Here is a 27079-nt window from a genome sequence, read left to right on the forward strand (position 1 = left end):
TTGAGTTTATCTGAGGGTGAATACATATGAAACAATAATCATGTTACGGAAGAACCTGATCTGACCTTTTTTTTCATATCCAAACCCTAAGATGACAGAGAAACTACTCTTATACAGTAACAAAGACTAAAGAAGGTAAGGGCTGTAATAATGATAGGTCTGAAACAGAGCTGCAAAAAAAGTAACTGTGAAGGGTCTGATTTCTCTGGATACTATCCATTATTACAGTGCTTGTGTTTATATGACTTCAGGAAAAGAGAAAAAAGCTTGCTACGTTTTTGTATCATTGAAAAACCTTTGAGATTTTCAGTTTGTAAGACATTAACAAGAAACAGCTGTATTTGCATACTGATCTATACGTAAACTTCATTGCAACATATTTCAACAGGAAAATATTTATATTTAAGATATTAATAAAAAATGTAGAACTTTGCTTTCCTTAGTGTAAATAAAATCACAATAAGATTCCTGAAACCTCATATGTAACTGAAAATCTTTTAAAATGCATGCTGGTCTCAGTGTTTAGAAATCAATTGATTTTCTTACTATGTATTCATGTTATTGAACCTTTTTTTCTGCAAATATACAGTTTTATAAGGAAATACTTAAGAGTTAAGAATTTTGTGGTAATTTTGCTTAGTAATAGACTGGAGAAACAAAAAATCTAAAGAATAAACATCAAAAGGCCGAAAAGAACACACACACACACACACACACACACACACACACACACACAGACACATCATATAGGTGCTTTTTTTTAAAGGTGCTTTGTTTTCAATAATTTATTCCAAAATGTATTATGCAAAGTCGTCTCAAAGACATACGTGGGTTTGAAAGTTTTAGATGCTGATGCAGGTTGTTCATTTCTAGTAGAATGACTGGTTTGAAAGATGGCAGCTGAAATCTGGAACCTAACTGGGTACACGTTACTGTGTGATGGTCAAAGAAATAGAATCCCATCTCCATGATCCTCAAAGCATACTAACATTTTTAGTTGAACATGCTGTCTTCAGAGAACTTTAAAACATATTTTCATAATAACAGTATTTAGATTTAAACTTTAAAAAATTACTCACTTTGAGTTTTAGTTTACTAAAACTACATTTGGAAACATTTCTCCCTATTTGGCCTTTGAACACATCTAATCCTCTTATTCTGAAAGGGTAAAGTGCCTTTTTTTTTTTTTTTTTTTTTAATAGCTAGTATCCTTAAGAAGCAGAAACCTTGGGCCAACTTGTGTGGATCCTTGCAAATGGGTTCAACTTGCGAAAGGCAAAGTAATAAAAAGAAGCCATCAGCACGTCCCCTTTGCTTCATTTTCAGTAGAGGAAATTCACAAGCTCCTGTAGATTGCAGTGCTAGGAAAATAAAATTTGTCATTAGAACAATGGTATTACCACTTCCCCACTCTAAGCCTGTTTCAAAGTCTCCACTCATAATTAATTGCTGACTCAGTTTGCCTCCACTGCCAGAACTGAGGCTTGCCCCAAAGTGTCTACTGGGTTGATCATGTTAGAAACATGAGAGAGAGAGGCAAACTGATGATCACTCAGTAGTTCTGGATTTATCAAAGCGTGTTAATTTCGTGTAAACACTGTGTTTGTTAGGATTGCAAAGGTATAAATAATTGAAGGGGGGAACCCCTAAAATTTTAAGGTAACCTGCTCAAGATCAGTGAGGGAAGGCAACATTTGAGACTGGGCTCTTCAACTCCTCGGTCCAGTAATGGACTGGAGCCAAACACGACACCATCCAGGAGTTTCAAAGCTGCGTAGTAAAATAGCTAGCGTGGGCAGTCCTTTTGTACTCCAGCTAGAGTAAAATTAACGCAGTCTTCCTTTTTTCCATCGCCGTCTGACAGCATCCAGCAAATGGGTGTAGGGTAGGGAGAGCAGAACCCAGGTGTCCTTACACAGCTGAGTCTTTTGAGAAATTGGAACTGAGGCGGGTGGGAACCACGGAAAGCGTCAGTGAGTTGGGAGAGGGAAACGGGAGCAGCTGAGTGCTGGGCGAGGGAAGGAAGCTGGGGTGTGTGCGTCTGGAAGGGAAGGGGGAAGAGGGGCAGGAGTGAAAACGGGGGCCAAACTCAAGCGGAGGGAACCCAGCGCCCGCTGCCTGCAAAAGGGGGCGAAAGCAGCCAGTAAGAGTGAGGGGGAAAGCGGGAAGACGAAGGAAGGGAAGGAAGTAAGGAAAGAGGAAGGAAAGGCAGGAGGGGAGAGAGGAAGAGTGTCTGCAATTTCTGCGGCCGGCTCAGTAGGAGGAGCAGGAGGAGAAAGAGGAGGATCCAGAGTCAGTCAGTCAGGCAGCCAGCGGGAGGTGGAGAAAGCAGGAGGAGGAGGAGGAGGATTAAAGATGGCCACCAACAGCTGCGGGAAACGGCAACAACCCCTCACTTTCCGGATGGTCCCTGCGGGTCGGCCCGGCCTTGATGGAGAGGAGAAGCCCGAGAAGCGCCGAGGCTGAGGCGGCGGCGGCGGCGGGGACCCAGCGAGGAGGAGGACGCGGGGGAGCAGGGACCGGGGCAGGAGAAGGGGAAGGCGGCGGCGTCGCTGCCCCGGCCGCCTAGCGCCGCTGCCCGCGCCGGCGGACCGGTTCCCGCACCTCGCGGTCGCAGAATCCAGGCCGGCCCGCGGCCCCTGGCCCCGCCGCGGACACTGTGCCCGCTGCCCCCTCCCCGTCGCCGGCGCGCACTCGGGCCCGCCGCGGTCCCAGCTCCCGGGCCAGGCCCGCCCGCGCCCGCCCGCCAGCCCTCCGGTGAGTGCCCACTGCCAGCGCCCCCCACCCCACCCTGCGCCCGGCCCGCCCGGGCCGCTTTGTTTGTGCGGGCGGAGGCGCTGCCCACTCGCGGCCCTGTGCCCGCTGCCCCTGCGGACAGGCCGAGGCCCAGCTGCCGCCCTCCCCCGGGACCGCGCTGCCCCCAGCCGCCGCTGCCATCAGTCTTGGCTGCCTGCCTTGTGTCCTCCACCGCGGCCTGGAGAGGGCGCCGTCGCGGTGGGGTCGGGGTTGGGGTCACGCGCGGCTGGAGGTGGGGAGGGATGTTGGGGTATTTCGGGGGGCGGGGGAGGACAGGGCTGGACGTTGCCCCTAGTGAGCAGTGAAGGTGTAACCTAGCGGTCCAGGCATAGGGGTCCCGCCAAAGCCCCATTTCCAGACCCTGTGGGGTCTCCGCTCCCGGAGCCCCCCCCCCCCAGCGCCCGTGCGCAGCCGAGCGAGGCCTCCATCCCTCGGGCGCTGTCTCCCGGGCCTCTCCTGCTTATTCCCAAGCCCTGCTCTCCCCCAACGCCCTGTGCTGGAAACCCTTCGTTTATGCGAGGAACCTAGATGCTCTTGGGTGTTTGCCCTTTTATTCTCTTGTGCATGGGATGTGGTGGTATCGCAAACATTCACAGTTACGGTGGGGTTCAAAGAGCTGTTGTGACCTTTCCTACCAAAAGCCTTTTGGCCCACCTGGCCAGTGTTTGATCCTCAGGTGCAGCGTTTCATTGATTTTTATCATTGAATTCCGAGATCTACACTATTAGGTCCTCTTTTCGCTGAAATAATCGGATAAAACCTGATTGAAAGGATGTTTACTATATGTGTGAATCCTTATCTCTACTTCCAGTGCCTTAAAAATGGTTGTTTCCTGTGGGAGAATGGTGCTAATGCATAGGAAAAACAGTTTTTTGTTCAGTAATGGGCATGAGTTGGTAGTTCCAAATGGTTATTGTAGTCTGAAAACCAAACATTAAAAAAGAAGAACAAAACCTTTTGCTTTGAGATAGCAGTATATTTCCAGGTTGGAATCATTTGAGAGCAGGTTTAGAACAATTAGTTTCCACCATCCGGCTAATTATAACAAACATAATGTAAAACAGAACCAAAAATATGTTGGTTAAAAAAAAAAAAAAACTAGGTGTGTATTAGGACATAGGTCTAGCAAAAAATAAATCTTGCTTTAAAAAAACTTTATCATGGGACTCTAAGCACAGGAAATGGCTTGGTATGTTTTTCTTTTTTTATATTTAGAAATACATATGCATTAGACTGATTTGAGAACTCTTCCTAGGACATATGAGCACAGTAGTACATGTTATACTTTGAACTATTCTCAACCTACTAGAAATACAGATTTATACTAGTTTGCTTTTCTGTGTTGAAATTGATTCATGTGAAAAATGTTAGATTTCTAATTAAAAATTTCTGCACAAAGAAGATACGAATTAGAAAACATGTTCTGGTCTTGCAAAATCTAGTAAACAAAGAGTAAGTGACAAGTGATTGAAAAGTGGATCTAAGGGGTGACTGGGTGGCTCAAGTCGGTTGAGCATTCCCCTTTTGCTTAGGGCATGATCTGGAAGTTCCTGAGTTTGAGCCCCACATAGGGCTCTGTGCAGACAGTGCAGAGCCTGGAGCCTGCTTCGAGTTCTGTGTCTCCTCTCCCTTCCCCTCCCCTGCTCTCTCTTCCTTAAAAATAAATAAACGTTAAAAAAAAAAAAAAAGTTTGGAAAAGTGGATCTGAGATTATCTAACGTACTATATCATGGAACTTGAGAACCACTGACTCCCAAGGAGGATGAGCCCTTAGTGATGCTAATCTGAAATCACACCCAAAGTAGGGCCATTTCTGTAGCATCCTTGGAAGGATCATCTGGCATCTGATTTTCATACCTATATGATAACAGGTTCACATCTTTCTTCAACATTCTAAGTCTTTTTCTGTTTATGTAAGTTAAAATCTGCCTTCCTGATATTTCCGCTGAGTTCCAGTTTCCCTTTGTGTGTATGATGCATTTATCACCCATCAAAGAATTAAGAGATAAATGACTCCTACTTTAATTTTTTTTGTCATCAGGTTTAATGAAGTATAATATACATGCAGTAGTTTTGACAAATGTATACAATTGGATAATCACCACAATCAAGAAACATTTCCATCCAACCAAAAGGTTCTCTCCCTCTGCCCCCAGCCCCTGGCAACTATTAATCTAATTCACAGACCTATAGTTTTCCCTGTTCTAGAATATCACATAAATGAAATCCTACAATATGCAATCTTTTGAGTCTTTTACTTAACATAATGATTTTGATATTCATTAAGTTGTTGCATGTGTCAGTAGTTTTTTCAGTGGTATGCTGATAAATGTGTTAACAACCTGCTCTCCAAAAAAAAATCCCGAATTTGTAGTATTTGCTACTTTTTGTAGTGTAAATACTCTTACCATGGCCTATATTAAGGTATCTTGAGTCGTGCCTAGTTTGGGTCAGTTAGAAATAAAGCTACAATAAACAATGTGAAGGACGGATATTTTCAGTTGGGATTACTGGGTCCTAGGAGAAGGGTATATTTATCAAAAGTAGTAATTTATATTGAATAGCCAAACTTTTTTCCAAAATGACTATACTATTTTGTATTCCTACCAGCACTGTGAGAATTTCAGGTGCTCTGCATCCTTGTCAGTACTTACTATTATCAGTTATTAAAATCTCAGCAATTATTATGTGTGTAGTCTCCTTTAACATTTTTGACTTTTTTTTAAGTTTATTTTGAGAGAGAGGGAGTGCACAAGAGTGGGAAGGACAGAGAGAGAGGGAGAGAGAATCTCATGCAGGGTCTGTGCTGTCAACACAGAGCCCCATGTGGTGCTCAGTCTCATGAACCATGAGATCATGACCTGAGCCGAAAGCAAGAGTTGGACACTTAACTGACTGAGCCACCCAGGTGCCCCAACATTTTTGACTTCTTCTCATTTTCAGTAGTATTTGAACCAACATAGGAAGTTTATGATTGGCATTGCTGAATAATTTTATTTTTGGCTTGGTCATCAGTCATGGTCTCACTATAAAGGCTATAGCACTTAAAGGATGTTTCTTGATTTCTTGTGAAATTGCCTTTCATGAATTGCTTTTTTGAAAGGAATCAGTAAGGAATTCTAAAACTTAGCTGTTAACATTTTTTAAATGTGGCTAAGAAAAACCTAGGTAAAGATTTGTTTCTTTTCATAAAACTTTGGAATTTAAAAAAACTCAAAAAATTGGGGCACCTGGGTGGCATAGTTGGTTAAGCGTCCAACTTGGTATCAGCTCAGGTCATGATCTCGCTGTTACAGGACTGAATCCCACATTTTGCTCTGCACTGAGTGGAGCCAGCTTAGGATTCTCTCTCTCCCTCTATCTCTGCCCATCCCACTCTTTCTCCCTCATTCTCTTTCAAAAGAAATAAATAAACTTTTAAAAAAAACCTCAAATTATAAAGCATTTCTTCAAATTTGCTTGGGCTTAAAAAATAGTTCAATCATGTAATCTTTGAACTCATCCAGGAACTTGTAAGAAGTGTTAATACATAAATGAATATAGCATTACTTTCAATACTTGGAAAGCTAAATTTCATGGAAGATTATAGTGTATATTTTTGATTCAGTGTATTTGATTTAAAAAAAAATTTTTTTTAATGTTTATTTTTGAGAGAGAAAGAGAGAGAGGGAGACACAGAATCCGAAGCAGGTTCTAGGCTCTGAGCTGTCAGCACAGAGCCGGATGCAGGGCTCAAACCCACAAGCTGTGTGATCATGACCTGAGCTGAAGTTGGACGCGTAACCAACTGAGCCACCCAGGTGCTCCTCAGTATATTTGATTTTTATTGCTACTATCAAGTTGGTCAAGTTTTATTTGTTACATACTCATGTGTAATAACTATTAATGGCATTCAGAGTGCTGATTTTATTCTGGGATCTATAATGGTTTTTAGTTTTTCCAGATGGAGCAATAAATTTAAACATAATTTAAAAATGGTACATTTGTGATACTTTAGTATACATCCTTAACTCTTCCTTATTTATTTTACCCGTCCAAACTATACTCTTTAGCTCTAGATTCATATATCCAACAGCTGGTTTAGACATACCTACTGAGATGTTCCATAGGCATGTCAACCTCAACCTGTCCAAACCTCAACTCATAACCTTTCCCCCAAAAAGGGAACCTTTCCCTTCCTGTGCTGCCTGCCGCCTGTCTTCTCAATGTGAGGAAATGCCATTCTCATCTACCCTGTCCTGAGTGGAATCCAGGCCTTCATCTTCTACTCCTTTGTCTTCCTCAGTTTCCACCCCCAGGCATATACTAGGTCCAATTGCTTTTGTCTTCTAAGTATTTCTCCTCTTCTGCTTCCTCCTTAGAGGCCTTGATTCAGGCCTCTGTTTCTCAGCTGAAGTGCTACAGTGCCCTTCTATACATACTCTCCTTAGCTGTAGTCACACCTCTGCTCATCACTTCCTCTCACCCTGTTTCCAAAACAAATTTTCCTTTTTAATTTGGAAAAATACACGGTTATGGTCTTTTCAATACGCTTTTTTTTCTCCTCTTTAAAATCTTTTAATAGATTCTAAGCCATCAAAGAGCCATTAAAGCATGGGGTCCTATTCTGTACAAAGCTCTGTGTTTGTGACCAGGCTCTAGCTTCTCCAGTCTCCTCTATGACAGCCATTCATTTGTTCATTAAAAAAAAAAGAAAAGAAAAGAAAAAGATTTGAGTGCTCTGCAGAGTTCTAGGTGATGGAGTTTTATCAAGGGACTTAAATTCTAGAGGGGGACAGATGACAAGTGTATACTATTGTCAGTTGGTAATGAGTGCAATGGAACAACATAAGGCTGGGTAAGGAGTTAGGGAGCAGTAGGTTGCTGAGGTGTGGGTGTGCTGCCATTTATAGAGGGCTGTATGAGAAGGCTCTATTATGACATCTGAGCAGAGACTCAAAATATTCAAGGGAATGAGAGTTTTAGATCTGCGAGAAGAGCAGGTGCTGAGGGGAGGGTGCTTGAGATGTCTAGACAACAGCAAGGGGTTGGCGGAGGGAGGTGAGAGCTGGGTCAGGCTAGTGGAGGCTCCGGCAGACCAAGCAGGGCAGCGTGAGGACTTTGACTTCTGAGCTCAGTGAGTTTGACCCTAGAGTGCGTCCTCTCCATGGACAGAGATGCATTCCTATCTCCTACTTGAGGTTTCTGAAGTATGCCACCTCTCTTACCTTAAGCCTTTCCTTCTACTGGGAATAGTGCTAGATTATCCCTCCTCTGTGTTCCCTTAGCACTCTTTGTCATACCCCTACTTAATGGCTGCTTTGTTTGTCTCCTCTCCCTAGGCTGAGGCCCTAAATTTTTTTTTTTAAACCTCTGAATTCCTATTTCATTGAATTAATGTCTGTTGAATTTTAGAATTGCTGAAAATGGGATTTATTACTGAAAACTGGGTAAGAGGTACTTAACAGTACTGTGTAGTGACTGCTACCCTGATGTGAATGTGGATTCTATGTTTTGCTGACCACTGTGCATTTAGTGCTGGAGCAATGAGCTGTGCATAATAAGTGCTCAGTAAATACTGGGTGAATGATTAAGTGCACACCCGTGTACCAGCCTTTGCCTGTTCTTTCTTCTGCTTCCCTTAAACCCATGGGCAAGCTTCCCCCAAATCTCTTAACCTCTTTCTCTACTGGCTTATTTGCCCTTTCTCTAATCACAAGCTCAAGAAACAACAAATACTTCAGAAATTTTTTCGTTCATTCATTAGCAGCGAATGTGTATGTAACAGAGAAATGTAGATAATTTCTCTCCAGGCTAAATAGACGGTGGTCATTGCACAGTTTTTGGTTAATTTGCACTTCTGTTTTCCTTTCTTTGGCAGGAATTTTTGGGGGCTATTTTATTACTGGGCCTTTGACTCTTTAATAAACCACTGATAGCTCTAGAATATCACTTCTATAAACAACTCAAGCAGGAGCAGGGTGTGAAAAGTCTAGTACTAGAAATAAAATAGACAGTATTTCTTAGTGAGTTTCATTTGGTTGAACAAACGATTAGAGTTGGCGGATTAACCTTACTATCCTGGTGCAGGCCTTTGGGGAAATGGCCGGCTCTAGCAGGGAGTCTTCAGCCCCAGGACATCTAGGTATCATCTTAAGCCTGGAACTCTTACCAGTAACTCTTGAATCCCTCAGTCCTTACATCTCGGGCTTCCACATTCTGTCTGACTGTCTCCTTCCCCACTACCTGCATGTCTTTGAGCCTGCAGGGAAAGGATGGTGGGAGATCCCAAGTGTCCTACCCGCAAAAGCTGTAAGAAGAGGCAGAGCATTTAAAGTACCATATGTTAGGGATAGGAATAATTTTTCCATTTATGTTTTACTAAAAATCATTGTGTGCAGTAGGCTGTCTTATGTATAACATAAATATTGGATTATTGATCTTCCATAGTGTTGTAATCCATTGTGACAGGCCTGGTGGTGATAGGTCCTTTAGTGTTTTAGTACATGAAATACTTTGTATATCTTAGTCTGCTTATTGTGGGTACTATTTGTATTGTGACCAACAAAATTATAATTTCACTAAGTGCTGAGTTTTTGTTTTGTTTTGGGTTTGAGTTTTTTTTTGTTGTTGCTGTTTTAATGGTTATGCGTGAGTAGGGCCTTCATTTTATTTCTCTAATAGAGTGGTCTTACTATTAAATTTGTACGTTGGTTTTCTTAGGTCAAGGAAAATTACTAGTGACTTAGGTTTAAGTTCTCTCACAAATTAAAAAAAAATCGTCCTTCTATTTGTATGCAGTATATTAACGTATGACTTGGGATAATATTAATGCATTTAGTTATTTTAAGTTCAATATATCATTGTTTGTGCTATTCTGCAAAAGAGCATTATGGTGGTCAGGTGCTACAGTACCTGAGCATGCTTGAGACTTGTGGGTGCACTTTGACAACCCTTTCTTTTCGTTATGCTGACCCAGCAGCAGACACTGTTAAGCCTTAGGAAAACTGAATCTGCTTAGCAAGGAAAACAGACTTAGGTGGTACTGGTACCTACCATCCATTTTGGTGAAGTTATAAGCTTAGATTAATAACTAAGTCAACTAATTGTTGTGAAGCTATAGTGGGTTTAAAGTACTATACTTGTATTTTGGAGTCTAGAAGACTATTGGATGAGACTTTTTTTTCCTAATAAACTAATTACAGTTATTTGTTCTTTTGTGTATGGCCTAATCCCTTTAAAGTATTCATTATTACTACTTATGAAAGATAAGTGCCTATTTGTAATGGCACTTCAGAGGCCCAGAAATTAAGGGATTTGAATTCTTGCTCTACCTCTGCCATTAGAGAGTTGTGTTACTTTGGGCCTGTGACCTGTCCCATCTGGCCTCTGATTCTTCATCTGTTGACAGTCCTTTCTACTGCAGAGCCCTTAGATAAAATAATAGTGATAACTGAGTTTTGACACTGATTCTTTTTGCTTTCCTCAGTTCTTAAGCCCTTGGTACCTATGTTGTGAGAGGGATCATGCTACAGGGTACTTTTGACACAGGTAAAAGGTATGTTGTCAATACTTGATGAATTTGCTGCATTTTAAATTTTTTTTAATTAAAAATTTTTTAATGTTTATTTATTTTAGAGAGAGACAGAGTGTGAGCAGGCAAAGGGTAGAGAGAGAGGGAGACACAGAATCCAAAGCAGGCTCCAGGCTCTGAGCTCTCTGCTGTCAGCAGAGAGCCCAGCGTGGGGCTCAAACTCATGAACCATGAGATTATGACTGGAGCTGAAGTCGAACACTTAACTGACTGAGCCACCCTGGAGCCCCTGCTGCATTTTTAAATAGCAGTTCCAGCTTCCTCTTCCTGTATGTTTGTCCGTAGTCTGTTTTATTCTTCTTCAGCCAGTGTGGACTTAACGAGGCCAGTTAATTTAATATTAGCCTAAGAAAATTAAGAATTTGATACATAGCCAATATATTTTTTATTGAAGTATAGTTGGCATATGGTGTTCTACTTAGCCATTATTTGATATAAAAACTCATGCCAGAATTAGTGTGTATTATTTTTTTTCTTCAGAGGGGACAACTAATTTGTTTATATCTGCATAGAACCTTGTAGGTTTATTTCTTGCTCTAAGTAAAACATCCACACACATAAATTTTACTTTATAAATTGCATAATTTAGGAGATGATTAATTATCGTATGTGGGATTCAATATTTATTTATTTATTTTAAAGTTTATTTATTTTGAGAGAGAGCGTGTGTATGCACGCAGGAAAGGGGCAGAGAGATGGGGAGAGAAAATCCCAAGCAGGCTCTACTCTTAGCATGGAGCCCAGTGTGGGGTTCAATCTCATGACCCACCAACTGTGAGATCATGACCTGAGCCGATAGCAAGAGTTGGAAGCTCAGCTGACTAAGCCACCCAGGCACCCTTAGGACTCGAGGCTTTTCTCCTCCTCCCCCTCCCCCTCCTCTTCCTCCTCCCCCTCCCCCTCCTCTTCCTCCTCCCCCTCCTCTTCCTCCTCCCCCTCCCCCTCCTCTTCCTCCTCCTCCTCCTCCTCGTCGTCGTCCTCCTCCTCCTCGTCGTCGTCCTCCTCCTCCTCCTCCTCCTCCTCTTCCTCCTCCTCCTCTTCCTCCTCCTCCTCCTCCTCCTCCTCTTCCTCCTCCTCCTCTTCCTCCTCCTCCTCTTCCTCCTCCTCCTCCTCCTCCTCCTCTTCCTCCTCCTCCTCCTCTTCCTCCTCCTCCTCCTCTTCCTCCTCCTCCTCCTCTTCCTCCTCCTCCTCCTCTTCCTCCTCCTCCTCCTCTTCCTCCTCCTCCTCCTCCTCCTCTTCCTCCTCCTCCTCTTCCTCCTCCTCCTCTTCCTCCTCCTCCTCTTCCTCCTCCTCCTCCTCCTCCTCTTCCTCCTCCTCCTCCTCCTCCTCCTCTTCCTCCTCCTCCTCCTCCTCCTCTTCCTCCTCCTCCTCTTCCTCCTCCTCCTCCTCCTCTTCCTCCTCCTCCTCCTCCTCCTCCTCTTCCTCCTCCTCCTCTTCCTCCTCCTCCTCCTCCTCCTCCTCTTCCTCTTCCTCCTCCTCCTCCTCTTCCTCCTCCTCCTCCTCTTCCTCCTCCCCCCTTCCTCCTCCTCTTCCTCCTCCCCCCCTTCCTCCTCCCCCCTTCCTCCTCCCCCCTTCCTCCTCCCCCCCTTCCTCCTCCCCCCCTTCCTCCTCCCCCCTTCCTCCTCCTCCCCCCCTTCCTCCTCCTCCCCCCCTTCCTCCTCCTCCCCCCCCCCTTCCTCCTCCCCCCCTTCCTCCTCCTCCCCCCCTTCCTCCTCCTCCCCCCCTTCCTCCTCCTCCCCCCCTTCCTCCTCCTCCCCCCCTTCCTCCTCCTCCCCCCCTTCCTCCTCCTCCCCCCCTTCCTCCTCCTCCCCCCTTCCTCCTCCTCCCCCCCTTCCTCCTCCTCCCCCCCTTCCTCCTCCTCCCCCCCTTCCTCCTCCTCCCCCCCTTCCTCCTCCTCCCCCCCTTCCTCCTCCTCCCCCCCTTCCTCCTCCTCCCCCCTTCCTCCTCCTCCCCCCTTCCTCCTCCTCCCCCCCTTCCTCCTCCTCCCCCCCTTCCTCCTCCTCCCCCCCTTCCTCCTCCTCCCCCCCTTCCTCCTCCTCCCCCCCTTCCTCCTCCTCCCCCCCTTCCTCCTCCTCCCCCCCTTCCTCCTCCTCCCCCCCTTCCTCCTCCTCCCCCCCTTCCTCCTCCTCCCCCCCTTCCTCCTCCTCCCCCCTTCCTCCTCCTCCCCCCCTTCCTCCTCCTCCCCCCCTTCCTCCTCCTCCCCCCTTCCTCCTCCTCCCCCCCTTCCTCCTCCTCTCCCCCTTCCTCCTCCTCTCCCCCTTCCTCCTCCTCTCCCCCTTCCTCCTCCTCCCCCCCTTCCTCCTCCCCCCCCTTCCTCCTCCCCCCCTTCCTCCTCCCCCCCTTCCTCCTCCCCCCTCTTCCTCCTCCTCCCCCCTCTTCCTCCTCCTCCCCCCTCTTCCTCCTCCTCCCCCCTCTTCCTCCTCCTCCCCCCTCTTCCTCCTCCTCCCCCCTCTTCCTCCTCCTCCCCCCTCTTCCTCCTCCTCTTCCTCCTCCTCCCCCTCCCTCTCTTCCTTCTCCTTCTCCCCCTCCTCCCCCTCCTCATCTCCCTCCCTTCCTTCAGGGGAATGCCAGAGAGAGAGGGAGAGAGGGAATCCCAAGTAAGCCCCACGCCACCAGCATGGAGCCTGATGCAGGGCTCAAACTCATGAACTGTGAGATCATGAACTGAGCTGAAACCAAGAGTCGGATGCTTAACTGGTTGAGCCACCCAGGCGCCTCTAGGACTCAGCAGTTGAAAAAGAATCCCACAAGTGGCACTCCTGACTGGCTCAGTTGGTGGAGCATGCAATTCTGACTGGCTCAGTTGGTGGAGCATGCAATTCTTGATCTCAGGGTTGTGAGTTTGACCTCCACGTTGGGTATAAAGATTACTTAAAATACATCCTTAAAAAAAAAAACAAAGACAAACCACAAGTATCTTCTCAAAATATCCAGATCTCTTAGTATGTTCTGAGTGTTTGAATTTGGGAAAGCAATGTATATATTTGCTTTCACTTCTCTAACATTTATTCAAACTGTATTACCTTACTGATACATATATTTTTTATGTATTTTTTTAAGTGTTTTAAAAAAATTTTTTAATGGTATTTATTCTTGAGAAAAGACAGAGACAGAACATGAGCGGGGGAGGGGCAGAGAGAGAGGCAGACACAGAATCCGAAGCAGGCTCCAGGCTCTGTGCTGTCAGCACAGAGCCCGATGCAAGGCTCGAACTCATGAACCACGAGATCATGACAACCTGAGCCGAATGAAGTCAGACGCTTAATTGACTGAGCCACCCAGGTGCCCCTGTGTTTGTGTATTTTGAAGTAATTATAAATTTACAGGAAGTTGCAAAAATTGTAGAATCCCATGTACCTTTCACATATCACCCTTTACCTAGTGGTAACATTTACATGACTATAATATAATACTGATTTGTGTTTTATTACTAAAAGCATAATGATCTTGCTTATTTTGAAAAATGTTGACAAATACAAGAATGTTGATACTTATTTTCACCTCAGGGTGAAGAGGTTAGCATTTACAAATTCAGATTCTGTGCCTTATATCTGTAGGTACCAGACAAAGGTCTCTTTCCTGCATTTGCTGTAAAAAGGGTGACAAGTAACTAGGCAAATGGCTGATTATTTTCCACTGGGTAGTTCATTCACAGCACTGGATACAGTCATGTAAAATTTTAGTTACACGGCATTCTTAATTCTGCTTTGCTGGACTTCTTTATTTAATCATTACTATATTTGCTTACTGTGAACTTTCATTCTTAACATGCAACAGAATATAGACAAAGAAATATTGGACAGTTAAGGCATATTTATTAAGTACCCTCTATCACTGTACTGAATATAGAGGAGATTTTGGAAAAGCAGAGGGGTATTTATAGTGTAGATGAATAAACAGCTGTAGAACATTACCACATATTGTATAATGTATTTCAGCAAGTTTTATTCTCTAAACACATACACATAGGGATATAATTGGCCCTCAGTAAGCATTTGTTGAGTGAATGAATGTACTTAGGTAATAAGCATGTTGTCACAAAATTATGTAAGTCTTAAGAAAATAAATGTTTACTGTCACTCTTAGGAATTCTAAAACTATTCATTATCGACTGAAAGAATGATAATACATGTTTTATTATGTTTCTTTATTCTTTTCGCCCTAGAAATCTTTTGGTAAATTCATAATCAGTTTTCCTTGATAAAAGCCTGGGTCTCTCTGACTCTAAAGCCCAGGTTCTTTCCCCAGGGCACATTGCTCATTAAAACACAGTATTAGGTGATTTAGATGATAAATGCCATGTTTAAATAAACAAGTATGAAATAAAAATAAACTCCGTGTCAGTTGTTTTTAGGAAAATCATTGATTTGCCTAATAATTTTATTTAGCTTGACTTACTTGTGTAATGACTAGTGACTAAATTAGATCAAGTATAAGGGGTTCAGCTGGCTCTAAGAACCTAGTTCTTACTTCCCAAAATGATGATACACTGTAAATAGACTCTAAAATGATGCTAATAATGTATATTAGTAATTCTATAATTTTTCCTAAATATCTATTAAATGTTTTACAGTATGCTGTGCTGGGTGCATTGGGAGCTACATGGATGTCTAAGACATGTATAGTTTTCTAATACCTTTATTATATGGTGAAGGTAAGATAGATTCATAAGTAATTGAACAGTATGTGATTAGTCTGTGAGGTACAGAAGTTCTATGGACGCTTAGTGAGTAGAAAGGTTACTTTTAGTTGAGACAATTAGGGGAACCTTAAGATGATGTTTGATCTGAATATCAGGGAGATTGATGGGATTTCCTTGGTGAATATTGAAACTTGCTTATGTCAGAATTACAGAAAATTATAAAATAAATAGATTTTACTGTCAGATGAGTTTTCTAGGAAGAAATCAGTCTGACTTTAATATTTAAATAATGAAGATAAGGATTAGGAATAAAGTAAAACATTTAGGAAAACTATTTTTAACATGAAAACTTTACTTCTGCTCCTGAAGTATTTGAGAGCTAGGTCACCCTGAAAATTGTACTAAATATGATTTTATTCTTTTTAAAGATAATTTGATCTGTTGGATTAATGACAAATGTGCTATATATATTTCATCTTAGTTTGGTAACTCCAAAAATAGGTGAGTTATCTCTTTGGTCAAAATGAGAACAGTTTTATTGCTGTTTTATTATTTCTGAGGTTCCTGTGTTTAAAGTATTTCTATTCTCTCTGAGTGAAATGTCATTGGAAAACTTATCTTGACATGGTGAAGTTCATTGCTAAGAGGTAGCTCTTGGTGGCAGCTTGAAGAAGAGGCTGGAGGAAGAAGGAAAGGGACAGTGGGGTTGAATGACAACACCATGGGAAAAGGAGGGGGAGAGAGGGAGAGAAAGAATTTTGTATAAAGGAGAATCGTTCTACCTGAGGTTATTCAATGTAGCCAATGCTATGCTGGACCTAGTCAGACCTAAAGCATTTCTGAAAGCTATAGTGTCTTGGCCAAACCTATATAAAGAGCAGAAAATATTTTGAGTTTGCTTTAGTTATGTAATAAATATTAGTGGAGAATGGTGTCAACACATTCATTTGTGTTCTCCACCTCCTTTTCCACAGAGACCTAGATTTAAATCTGAGTCACCAGAGTAAATAAGTTCAGTGATTCCCAGCTTGTGTTAGATTGCATAACCTAACCAACCACACGGGTTGGCATAGGTGTTTGTACTTTCGGGAGGGTGTGGGGAAGCCGGACAGGACATGGCAGCTGTCGAAAGGCATGAAGGCTACCATTACCACCGACATGTACTCGTGTGTTTGGGGCAGGGCAGGATAAATACATGCCGAATAGCCTTTCTGAGATGACAATACTTAAAATACGAGTGATCTGTAGGCATAGCTTGGAGAACAGTATTGTATCTTTCTTAGAAAGCTTATTCTTTTTTTCTTTATGAATTTGCATGCACTTTGAATTTTCTCAGCCTAAGACATTCATCAAAAATGAGCCATTTTTTGACTGTTGCTTGCCAGTGTTGAAAGATCTTTAAAAGGATCCTCATATTCTAGCCTTTCTTCCTACTCTGCTTGTTAACACCTACGTTAAGTGTAGATTTTAATAGTTGCTTTGCATATCCTGATGTCAAAACATCATTCCAGTCCAGTCCAGTGAGAATCATTTGCCAAGTGCTATTTTAATGCAAGAGTTGCATTCGAGTACCTAATTGTTGTTTTGGTGTTATTATTTAATACAAGCATGCTTGTATCAATTAATCACATCTGCATGTGGGTTTTTTTTTTTTCCCAGTTTTGTTAAAGCTTAGAAATGCTCTTATAGCATGCTGATTTTGGTATTTAAAACCTTTTTGTCTCATCCTTCTGAGTAGCAGAGTTAAGTACTATACACAAGTTTTGAGTTTGGTGCATTTCATCATCTACTGTCACTAAGGGGTCAATAAAATAGTCCTATTTTTACAAAATTTTTTAAAGATGGCAAAGTGACTACTTTAGTAAAGAATCCTCTGGCTTATTGGAGTTACAGTTAAAACTAAATTATGTTATTATTTTCCCATCATATCTGTTTTCTTCATGAGAATTCAACTCACTATAAGGTGTCTGCGAACAGCAGTTTAGAAGATATATTAGCCAGCAACTTATTCCCAGATGCCTGTAATAAAATGGATTTTTAAAAAATAAATATTAAACATAGTGTTAGATTGAGGAAACGGTTATAGTAATACAAAATTGGAACAGAGGAAAATAATTGCCTGGTGAAAGGGTAAGCATAAATGAAATTAATCCATGGTACGGGATGCATTTTTCATTGCACTTGATCGATAGGGAGTTGTTTTGGGGAAGAGGAACTTAGAACTCATATCACACTTGGTTTTGTTAGAGTAAGGTTTTCCCTGGAAGTTGTCATTCCACAGTGACTGTATTGCGGTCTAAGTTGAGTATATTTGACACTCCTTACTATCGTCTGAATTCTTGATTGTTTTTTTCAGTCAACAAGAGTTTTGTTTTGTTTTTTAAGTTTATTTAAGCAGTCACTACACCCAATGTGAGGCTTGAACTCATGACCCTGAGATCCAGAGCTGCATACTCTACTGACTGAGCCAGCCAGGCACCCCTCAGCAAGAGTTTATGAACTGTCTACTTTCTGTGCTGAAAATGTCAAAATGATAAAATACTATTCCTCATTTCAAAGAACTAGTAAACTACTTTGCCTTATGAACAGATAATTACTAAATATTGTGGTAATGTCTGTTTTGAGTTTCATTAGCTTCCTTCTCTAGCCACAGTATTTGAGGTTCCTTACTAGTCATTGCACTTGTTCGTGCTGCAACTCTCTTGGCTTACCTAGGGTAAGTACACACACCTTTTTCCTTGAATCTTGGGCTGCTTTGCAGTTTTTCCTTATACCTGTAATGATCCCATTTGTGGCTTGATCTTTTTAGTTAGGAATCAAGGTACGGAAAACCAGGAGAGGGAACTTTAATGAAGGTGTAATAATAATAACGAAGCCAGACTTTGGAGAAAGTGAGGGGAATCCCATATTGGGTACCAAATAGAATTAGAAGTTTAAGTTTCATAAGGGAGTATTCAGCATTGATCAGAAGAAATACTAATTGGGTCACCTGCCTGGCTCTGTTGGTAGAGCATGTGACTCTTGATTTCAGGGTTGTAAGTTCAAGCCCCACGTTGGGTAGAGAGATAATTTAAAAATAAATAAAATCTTAAAAATAAGGGGAGATATTAATCTATATGACTAGACATATGCACTGTTTTACTGCCCTGATATACCTTATCTGTTTTATTAATTTCTTAATCAAGAAATTACTGCTTAGAACTCTGGGGAATAAAATGGTTGGTCATTTCTATATGCTATAATAGAATATATTTATAAAATATAGTCTTTGTGTTTTTCCCTACTTTAAAAAATTATAATCTAATGATTAAAAAAAATTTTTTTGGCATATATATGTCCAAGAATCATATTACGTTATTTTAATATAACTGTATTACAAAGTTTACAGTCCTACCATTTAGAAAATAATTTTTTTCTTTTGCTTATGTGTTTATTTGTTTCTAAACTCTGTAAGTTTGCTTACTTGTACAATATCTCAAGATTTGATAGAGTTTTGTTGTATTAATGATATGATAGAACATGGCCAAGTTTTAGACTAGGGCAGAGGTTACTATTATACAGGACAGACTGGAAGGAGTCCACACTTAGAAATAGTACTGCATGTTGCAGCCATTCTCGTTTGAACTGCAGGTGTTGAGGACAGGTCTCTGGTAAGCCATATTAGGAGTAGGACGGCCAGGGAGCCATCCATGCAACCTTTTGTTATGTGAATTTGAGGTAAAGAAGCACATGGAATCTTAAAGAAAGAGAGAGAGAGAGAGAGAGAGAGAGAGAGAGAGAGTGTGTGTGTGTGTGTGTGTGTGTGTGTGTAAATGAATAAAATAAGTACCTACATGTACACACATATGAGTGACTGCCAGAGAATTCTGTTTGTGGATACTGGACCTGATTTCTGTCCTCGGGATTGGGACTGGTAACCAAAAATAGGCGTCCCAGTCCTAGGAAGAGAAAAGGCAGGGACCAGACTGGGAACCTCTAAAAGTGGCAAAACAGAAGCCTAGTTATAATAACTGAGGTATCAACAGGGCTAAAATGGCAGAAAGGGTAAGAATAGAGCAGAGGGTGTATCAGAACAAGCTAGGATCCCTTGTCATCTAATCTGGGGTGTAAGGGTTAGGTGGATTAGTGTTAATAACGACTTGATCTGGGGGCGCCTGGGTGGCTCAGTTGGTTAAACCTCAGACTTTGGCCCAGGTCATGATCTCGCAGTCTGGGAGTTCGAACCCTGCATTGGGTTCTTTGTTGACAGGTTAGAGCCTGGAACCTGCTTCAGATTCTGTGTCTCTCTCTCTGCCCCTCATGCTCATGCTCTATTTCTCAAAAATAAATTAAAAAAAAGTAACGACTTGATCTGTAATTGAAGATTGGGGCTGAAACTGCTGTCATGAGTCTGTGTTGGTGACCTAGGATTTAAGTAACAGGAGAAGCAGGCTGGGCTTGACTTTTTTTTTTTTTTTTTTTTAAATGTTTTATTTATTTTGAGAGAGAGAGAGAGAATGTGAGAGCAAGCCAAGGAGGGGCAGAGAGAGAGAATCCCAGGCAGGCTCTTCACTGTCAGCTCAGAGTCTGATGCGGGGCTCAATCTCACCAACTGTGACATCATGACCTAAGCCAAATCAAGAGTCAGCTGCTTAACTGACTCAGCCACCCAGGTGCCCTTTGACATTTGTATGCTAAATATCTTTTTATTTTAAGTTTATTTATTTTGAGAGAGAGACAGACAGCATCAGTAGGGGAGGGGCAGAGAGAGGGAGGGAGAGAGAATCCCAGGCAGGCTCCTCACTGTCAGCACAGAGACGGATGAGGGGCTGGAGCTCATGAAATCGTGAAATCATGACCTGAGCCGAAACCTAGAGTCGGACGCTTAACTGACTGAGCCACCCAGGTGCCCTATACTAAATATCTTTTAAGGAAAAAATTCATTTCCATTGTTAATCAGTAATCATTTACTTTGCTTTATTGGCACTGGTAAGGCATCACGAGTTGCAGAGAACTGCTGATGCCTCATTGTAAAGTCTTAACAGGGAACTGCGGTTGAAGTGAACAAACTGAAGCTTTGGAGTAAATACGCTTTGTTGCAAAATAAGAGGATATGAAAAAGCATGGTAGGCATGAGGGTTCTAATGTCATGATTCTGGAGGCAAAGTACAATATGTTAGGAGTTGAGTTTTTTGAGCAGGGTAAGAGGAAGTAAAAAAAAATATGATAATTTGACATTAAAATGAGAACCTTCCACACTCTTTTTACTTCCTAGAAGTCATAATAGCATTTTGGGGGTTGCAGTTAGCTGATAGTCATTAGCTTAAAGGGAACAAAAGCCATTTTTGGAATCTGTACTGGACATTGAATGACAAATTGAACAAGTGGGGCTTGATCAGAAAAAACTAGAGACCTCTAGAGATCTCATTAGCAATTAAAAACATTTTTTTTTAATGTTTATTTTTGAGAGAGAGAGCATGAACAGGAGAGGAGCAGAGAGAGAGGGAAACAGGCTCCAGGCTCGAGGCTGTCAGCACAGAGCCCAATTTGGGGCTCAAACCCACAAACTGTGAGATGATGACCTGAGCCAAAGTCAGACACTCGACTGAGCCACCCAGGCACCCCTCATTAGCAATTTTTATACCTTCTCTCTAGACTCCCTGCCTTGCCTTTTCAGTTTTTATATTCCAATAAGAAAGGATTAAATTACCCTGTTCAGACCAGGTATCTGTCTCCCAGAGACAGGGACGAGCATTATGAGGCATAGTTATAACCCCAGGAGTCTATGCTTGTGTGCTGGGGGCCACCCCTAAGAAGGGGAAATCAAAAGTGGGGCAGCCCTCCTAGGAAATATGTAGAATATCTCAGCCTTTAGTAGTTTAATCTCTTTTCCCTTCTTTTCTTTCCCTTTCTTTTCTTTCCCCTCCTTTTCCTCCCCACTTACGTAAATGCAGAAGATAACCCTGCTGTCCCATCTGTTGATGCATTTTTAGTGGGAGAAAATCTCCATGCAAGCTGAGGTACCACATCCAGAGGCAGGGCCATAGGGATACTGAGTCTAGGTGATAGCCTGCTGCCACTGGTTTCATTGTGATTCTTGATATTTTACAACTTAAATTTAATTACTGCTAAATTGTCATTTGCATGATTGGAGGAAAAGAAAGGGAAATAAAAAGAAAATGTGTTTAAAGGGAAAGATGGGGTACTTACTATACACCAGTGACTAGTAAGGATATAAATGATGGCTTCAATCTTTAGCTTTTCGTCAGTGCATACACCCTAATCTGTTTTACTTCAGATTTTGTACCTTCTGCTAGTATTTTGGCTTATCAGGGTTCTGTTCCTAACAAGCTGACCTAGTCCTTTCTTCTTCTTGTTTTGTTTTTATTTTTATTTTTCATATCTTTTTTATTTTGAGATAGAGGTGGGGGGGTGGAGGGGCAGAGAGAGTGAGGGATAAAGAGAATCCCAAGCAGGTTCTGCACTGTTAGCACAGAGCCCAATTCAGGACTTGAACTCACAAACTGTGAGATCATGACTCAAGCCAAAGCCAGATGCTTAACTAACTGAACCACCAGGTGCCTACTAATCCTTCATTCTTGAAAGGGTCTGAGCCTCTGGTAATTCCAACAGTATAGAATTGTGATAGTCTTTCAATAACCTTAACGTGTACATAGTATTGTAAGAATGTATTCCAGATCTCCCTGAGTTCTTCTCATGGTTTTCCAAGCCCCAAAGTCATAGTAGCAATCTCTTCTCCCCTTGCTAGTCAGGGACAGTCACCCCCAGCCAATTCTGTAGCCTCTGTTTTTGCTTTTCTTGTTTTTCTACTGTCGCGAGGAAATCAAACTGAACATGATAAGCTCAGCTTTCAATAGAGTGAAGCAGTTATTTTGTTTCCTGGTATAAATATTTCCTCAATGGGTACTAAAACTTCTAGATCAGCAGATTTCAGAGTTCTTGAGATAAAAGGCAAAACTTTGAGAGCAGAAATCACTCTACGAAAATCATTGTTTCCCTCAGCCATTGTATTCTGGAGATAGGAAACAGCAGTTACTGGTTGGTGGTTCAGAGCCTTGTAGGCCGCAGCATCCCAGATTCAGAAGTTTTTAGCTGGAGCAACAACTGGTACACGAAGCTTCAAGAAGCCTTTTCTTCCTACTAGGGACACAGCTGTGTCTGAAGATGAGTCTATTTGATATGAGGCCCTGAGCATCCACTCACTGCCATTTGAAGTGAATGCTTAGATCAAAGGCCATGTGATTTATAGGGGACATTCGGTTAATCTTGTGTAGTGGTGCTGGCAAAGCAACTTCAGAATTGGTGTCTCTTATAGAAAGAATCAGCCATCACCATTTTTTTAAAGTTTTTATTTAGGGGCGCCTGGGTGGCTCAGTCAGTTAAGCATCCAACTTTGGCTCAGGTCATAATCTCGCAGTTCGTGAGTTCGAGCCGCATGTCAGACTCTGTGCTGACGACTCAGAGCCTGGAGCCTGCTTCAGATTCTGTGTCCCGCCCCCCTTCCCTCCACCCCCCCTCCCCCCCGGCTTGTGCTCTGTCTCTTTCAACAATGAATAAATATTTTTAAAAATTTTAAGTTTTTATTTAAATTCCAGTTAACATACAATGTAGTATTAATTTCAGGTGTAGAATTTAGTGATTGAACACCACATCCAACGAGTGTCCTCCTTAATCCCCATCACCTATTTAACCCATCCCCCACCCACTGCCATCACCATTTCTATAATCCAAGGGGCTTGCAGTATTTTGCCTGCTAAGAAGTAGTGCCTATGGGGAACTCAGGCAAATGGATGCTGGACAGTAGTAGCAGCTGAGGTCCATCTTAGTGTAATTGATCTCTTGCATAACTGCTTTTCCTACCACCTGGTTGTGGTTGTTTTCATGAACTCACTAGGCAAGCACTAGGCTGGCTGCAGGAGGATTTATGACTTGATCTCTGATTTGAGCCATCTCTCCAGTGATTATTAAGAACCTTTACATTTTGATTTGTTTGATTTGGTAGTAGCAGGATTCTGGTGAGGAATTTTTTAGGGTATGGCACCATTGTAAGAGGTTCATTCAAATAGCCATTCCTTTTTTTTTCCCCCTCCCAAATAGCCATTCCTTAAATCTTTCCTTGGTTTTTCCTCTGATCTTTTCCTTCAAGGCCATTCATCATGGCACAGAGAAGGGAAAGATTGTAGGCTGTTTAGCCACTCCAAGAAGTGTCTACTACAGAAGTAATAATGTGGTCTGCAAGTTCCCAAAATTTAATAATATTTTCTAAAAGTTTTCAAAATGTTTTTGTCTTAATTAGATTCAGATCTTTTCCCATTTAGATTTCATGCTGTACAGTTTCTCAGCCATAAAGACCTTATTTTAAAATTTGTTTTTATTTTGGTTTATAGAATGCTAAAACACAATATATCCTTTGTGAAGGCATGTGTGTATGTATATATGTATGTATATGTGCATACACACACACACACACACACACATCTGAGCATAGGAAGTGTTTATAAAATGCATAGCAGAATTTTATGATTGATTATCTTTGGGGCATGGGTTAGGAGAAAAGAAGATTAAGTGTTGTGGAGAGCAACTTTTATTGTTTTACTTCAAAAAATGTGTACTACTTGACATTTCATATTCTGTTGAGGATGCACCTTTATTAATATGAAAATGTTGGCATAAAATTTTTGTTTCTTATAGTTAACGTTAGAGAGTTTTAGGATGATTTAAAGGACTAATAAGCAGTACTTATATATAAAGCTATCTGTGCTGTCAACAAAAGTGTTGTTGTGGTTTTTAATTTTTTTTTTTAGCCTGTTTGGGAGTTAGATGCTTCTTGAAAGTCACTGCATAAATTAGTTTTTCATGTATTTACACTAAAGTTGAATTTGTTTTTCTCATCAACATAAAGTTTTTATTTAAAACTATAATTAACAGGGGCACCTGGGTGGCTCAGTTGGTTGAGTGACTGACTCTTGATTTTGGCTCGGGTCATGATCTCATAGTTTCGGAGATTGAGCTCTGTGCTGGCAGTGCAGAGCCTGCTTGGGATTCTCTCTCTCCCCTCTCTCTGTACCTCCCCTTGCTCGCTCGCTCTCTCTCTCTCTCTCAAAATAAACTTTAAAAATACAAAATAAAACTGTAATTAACAAAAAGTATAATATATCTTACTCTGAAATGTCTATAATTCAGAGGTCAAGTTGCAATAAAGAATTGCAGGAAGGAGGCTTTCAACATGTTATTCTCTCTTCTAATTTTAGGTTTTGTGTCAGGTATCTGATAGGGACCCAATGCTATGAAGAGCTCTAAACTAGAAGTAAAAGGATGTACTTTCCAGTTTTTAGTATGTGCGGGCCGGATTGTATCATCGTTAGACTATTCAGTAGTTGACAATGATTTTGTCACCTCCCAAAAAGCAATTATATCTTTTTTTAAAAAAAAAAAAAAACATTCCTTCAAGTATATTTAGAGAAAAATGAACAAATTTTAAGTGAATTTTCTGTATATGAACTTTTAAATGTACTATTTTTAAAAATGAAAGGCTAGCCACAAGCCAGGAAAAATATTTGCAAAGCATATAGCTGGCAGAGGATTTGAACCAAAATATCTTAAGAACTCTCACTATTTGATAATAAGACAAAGAACCCTGTCAAAAAATAGACAAAGGGTTTGCACCAGAGATATATGAATGGCCAATACATCCCACATAGAAAGATACTCAGCATCACTAGTCATCAAGGAAATGCAGATTTAAACCATAGGGTGATACTATTACACACACACTAGCATGGCTAGGAATAAAGTCTGGTAATGTTAGAATTGGTGAAGATTTGGAGCAACTAGGAGTTTTCTTTCATACATTGCTGGTGAAATGGTATAGCCACTTTAGCAAACAATTGAGGAGTTTCTTATAAAGTTAAACATATTCTCTATGAACTCTTAAGTTACATTCCTAGGTATACATGCAAGAGAAATGAAAGCTTATGTCCACAAAAAGCTAATGTTCATAGTATTATTCAAAATGGTTCTAATTTGCTTTTAATGAATAGTTAACAATATTGAACAACCTTTCATGTGTTTCTTTGTTATGTCTATATCTGTCTTTTTAAGAAGTATTGACATCTTTAACTCTTAAAAAAATTTTTTTTAATGTTTATTTACTTTTGAGGGAGAGAGACAGAGCGTGAGTAGGAGAAGGGCAGAGAGAGAGAGAGGGAGACACAGAATCTGAAACAGGCTCCCCGCTCTGAACTGTCAGCACAGAGCCCAACGCTGGACTCAACTCACAAACCTCAAGATCATGACCTGAGCCAAAGTCTGATGCTTAACCAACTGAGCCAACCCAGGTGCCCCTCTTTAGCTCTTTTTAAAATTAGGTTGCTTATTTTATTATTGAGCCATAAGAGTTTTTAATATATTTTGGATCTAATTGTCTTTTTTTGTGGTGCATATGTTATGAATACTTTCTCCAAGCCTGTGGATTTATTTCTTTTCTAAAAAACAAACAAACAGTTTATTTACTTATTTTAAGTAAACTGTACCCCCATTGGGGAGCTCAGACTCCACTGACTGACCCAGCCAGTCACCCTGAATTTGCTTCTCTTTTCTTTTTTTATGTTTATTTATATTTGAGAGAGAGAGAGCACAAGCCAGGGAGGGCAGAGAGAGAGGGAGGCACAGAATCTGAAGCAGGTTTCAGACTCTGCTGTTAGCACAGAGCCCGACACAGGGCTCGAACTCAAACACTGTGAGTGAGATCATGACCTGAGTAGAAGTCAGATGCTTAACCGACTGAGCCACCCAGGCACCCCTATTTCATTTTTAAAACCATGTGTTTTGAAGAGAGAAGTTTTGACAACAGAGAGAAACACTGACAACAGCGTTTCCTTTTGTGGTTTGTGCTGAGAAATTCAGGGAATTCTGTTCAGAGAATTCTGTGCCTAACCGAAAGTCAACATTATTTAGCACTGTTTTCTTCTAGAAGTTTTATAGTTTACATTTTGCATTTTGATCTATGCTTCATTTTGAGTTAAATTTTGGATATGTTCTGATGTATGGGCTGGTTGAGATTCTTTTGTTTTGGTTTTGGTTTTTGTATATGGATACAGGTGCCCTAGAACCATTTGGTGAAAAGGTGTCTTTTTCTCCATTGAATTGCTTGACATCTTTGTCAAAAATCAGTAGACAACACGTGTGCATCTATTTTTGGAATTTCTGTTCTTTTCCGTTAATGTAGGTGTCTGTCCTGTCATCAGTACTACATTGTCTTGATTACTGTAGCTTTAGAGTAAGTCTTGAAATCAAGTAATATGAGTACTCCAACTTTCTTGTTTGTTTTGAAATTGTTTTGGCTTCTAGTTTCCTTGCTTATCTGTGTAAAGCTTAGAATAATCCTGTCAGTTAAAAAAAAAAAAAAGTACTAGAATTCAGATGCAGATTGCGTTAAATCCATAGATAAATTTGAAGAGAAGTGATAACTATGTTGAGTCTCCAGATCTGTGAACATGTTATATCTCTCTTTACTCTGGTCATCTTTGATTTATCTCATCAGTGTTTTGTAGTGTTCAGAGTACAGATCTTAACACACAGTGTGTTAGATTTATCCCCAAGTATTTCATGTTTTTTGGTTGCTGTTATAAATGACAGTATGTATATATGTAATTTTTACTTGTTGATATGTGGAAATATGATCTTTATATATTGAATTTTGTATACTACAACCTTGCTAAATTCCCTTATTAAATCTAGTAGGGTTTTTGTAGATTCTTTGGGGTTTTCTATATAGTCATGTTGCCTGGGAAAAAGTTTTATTTCTTCCTTTGTAATGTATGCTTTTTATTTCTTTTCTATACCTGGTAGCACTGGCTAGGACTTCCAATATAATGTTAAAGACAGAAAGCATTCATAATTTCACCTTTAAATAGGTATTTGCTGTGTTTGTTTTAAGGATGACAATTATCAGGTTAGGTTGCATTCTGTTACTAGGTTAGTAAGAGTTTTTAAAATCATGAATGGATGATTTTGTCAAATGCTTATTTTGTACTGAGATTATCATATGTTTTTTCTTCTTTATTCAG

The 27079-nt window shown here is 41.1% G+C and overlaps 2 protein-coding genes and 1 pseudogene across 3 annotated transcripts in view; 2 read left to right on the forward strand and 1 right to left on the reverse strand.

Moving 5' to 3' along the window:
* Window positions 1–1176: 1176 nt before the first annotated feature.
* Window positions 1177–3148, reverse strand: LOC122238082 (WAS/WASL-interacting protein family member 3-like). Its single transcript, XM_042984767.1, has 4 exons — window positions 2791–3148; window positions 2397–2752; window positions 1665–1942; window positions 1177–1361 (listed from the first exon to the last, which is right to left on the reverse strand). The coding sequence occupies exons 1-3, from the start codon at window positions 3146–3148 to the stop codon at window positions 1787–1789; spliced, it is 870 nt and encodes a 289-aa protein (XP_042840701.1). The 3' UTR covers window positions 1177–1361; window positions 1665–1786.
* WDFY3 (WD repeat and FYVE domain containing 3) overlaps window positions 2700–27079 on the forward strand; it is a 274952-nt gene continuing 250572 nt past the window's right edge. For both annotated transcript variants that reach the window (XM_042984249.1, XM_042984248.1), the window contains exon 1: window positions 2700–2757. The gene's annotated coding sequence lies outside the window, so the exon portion shown is untranslated. The remainder of the gene's footprint in view (window positions 2758–27079) is intronic.
* LOC122238083 lies at window positions 10302–12911 on the forward strand (annotated as a pseudogene).

This window comes from Panthera tigris, chromosome B1 (genome assembly GCF_018350195.1).
Source record: "Panthera tigris isolate Pti1 chromosome B1, P.tigris_Pti1_mat1.1, whole genome shotgun sequence".
NCBI classification, from domain to species: domain Eukaryota; kingdom Metazoa; phylum Chordata; class Mammalia; order Carnivora; family Felidae; genus Panthera; species Panthera tigris.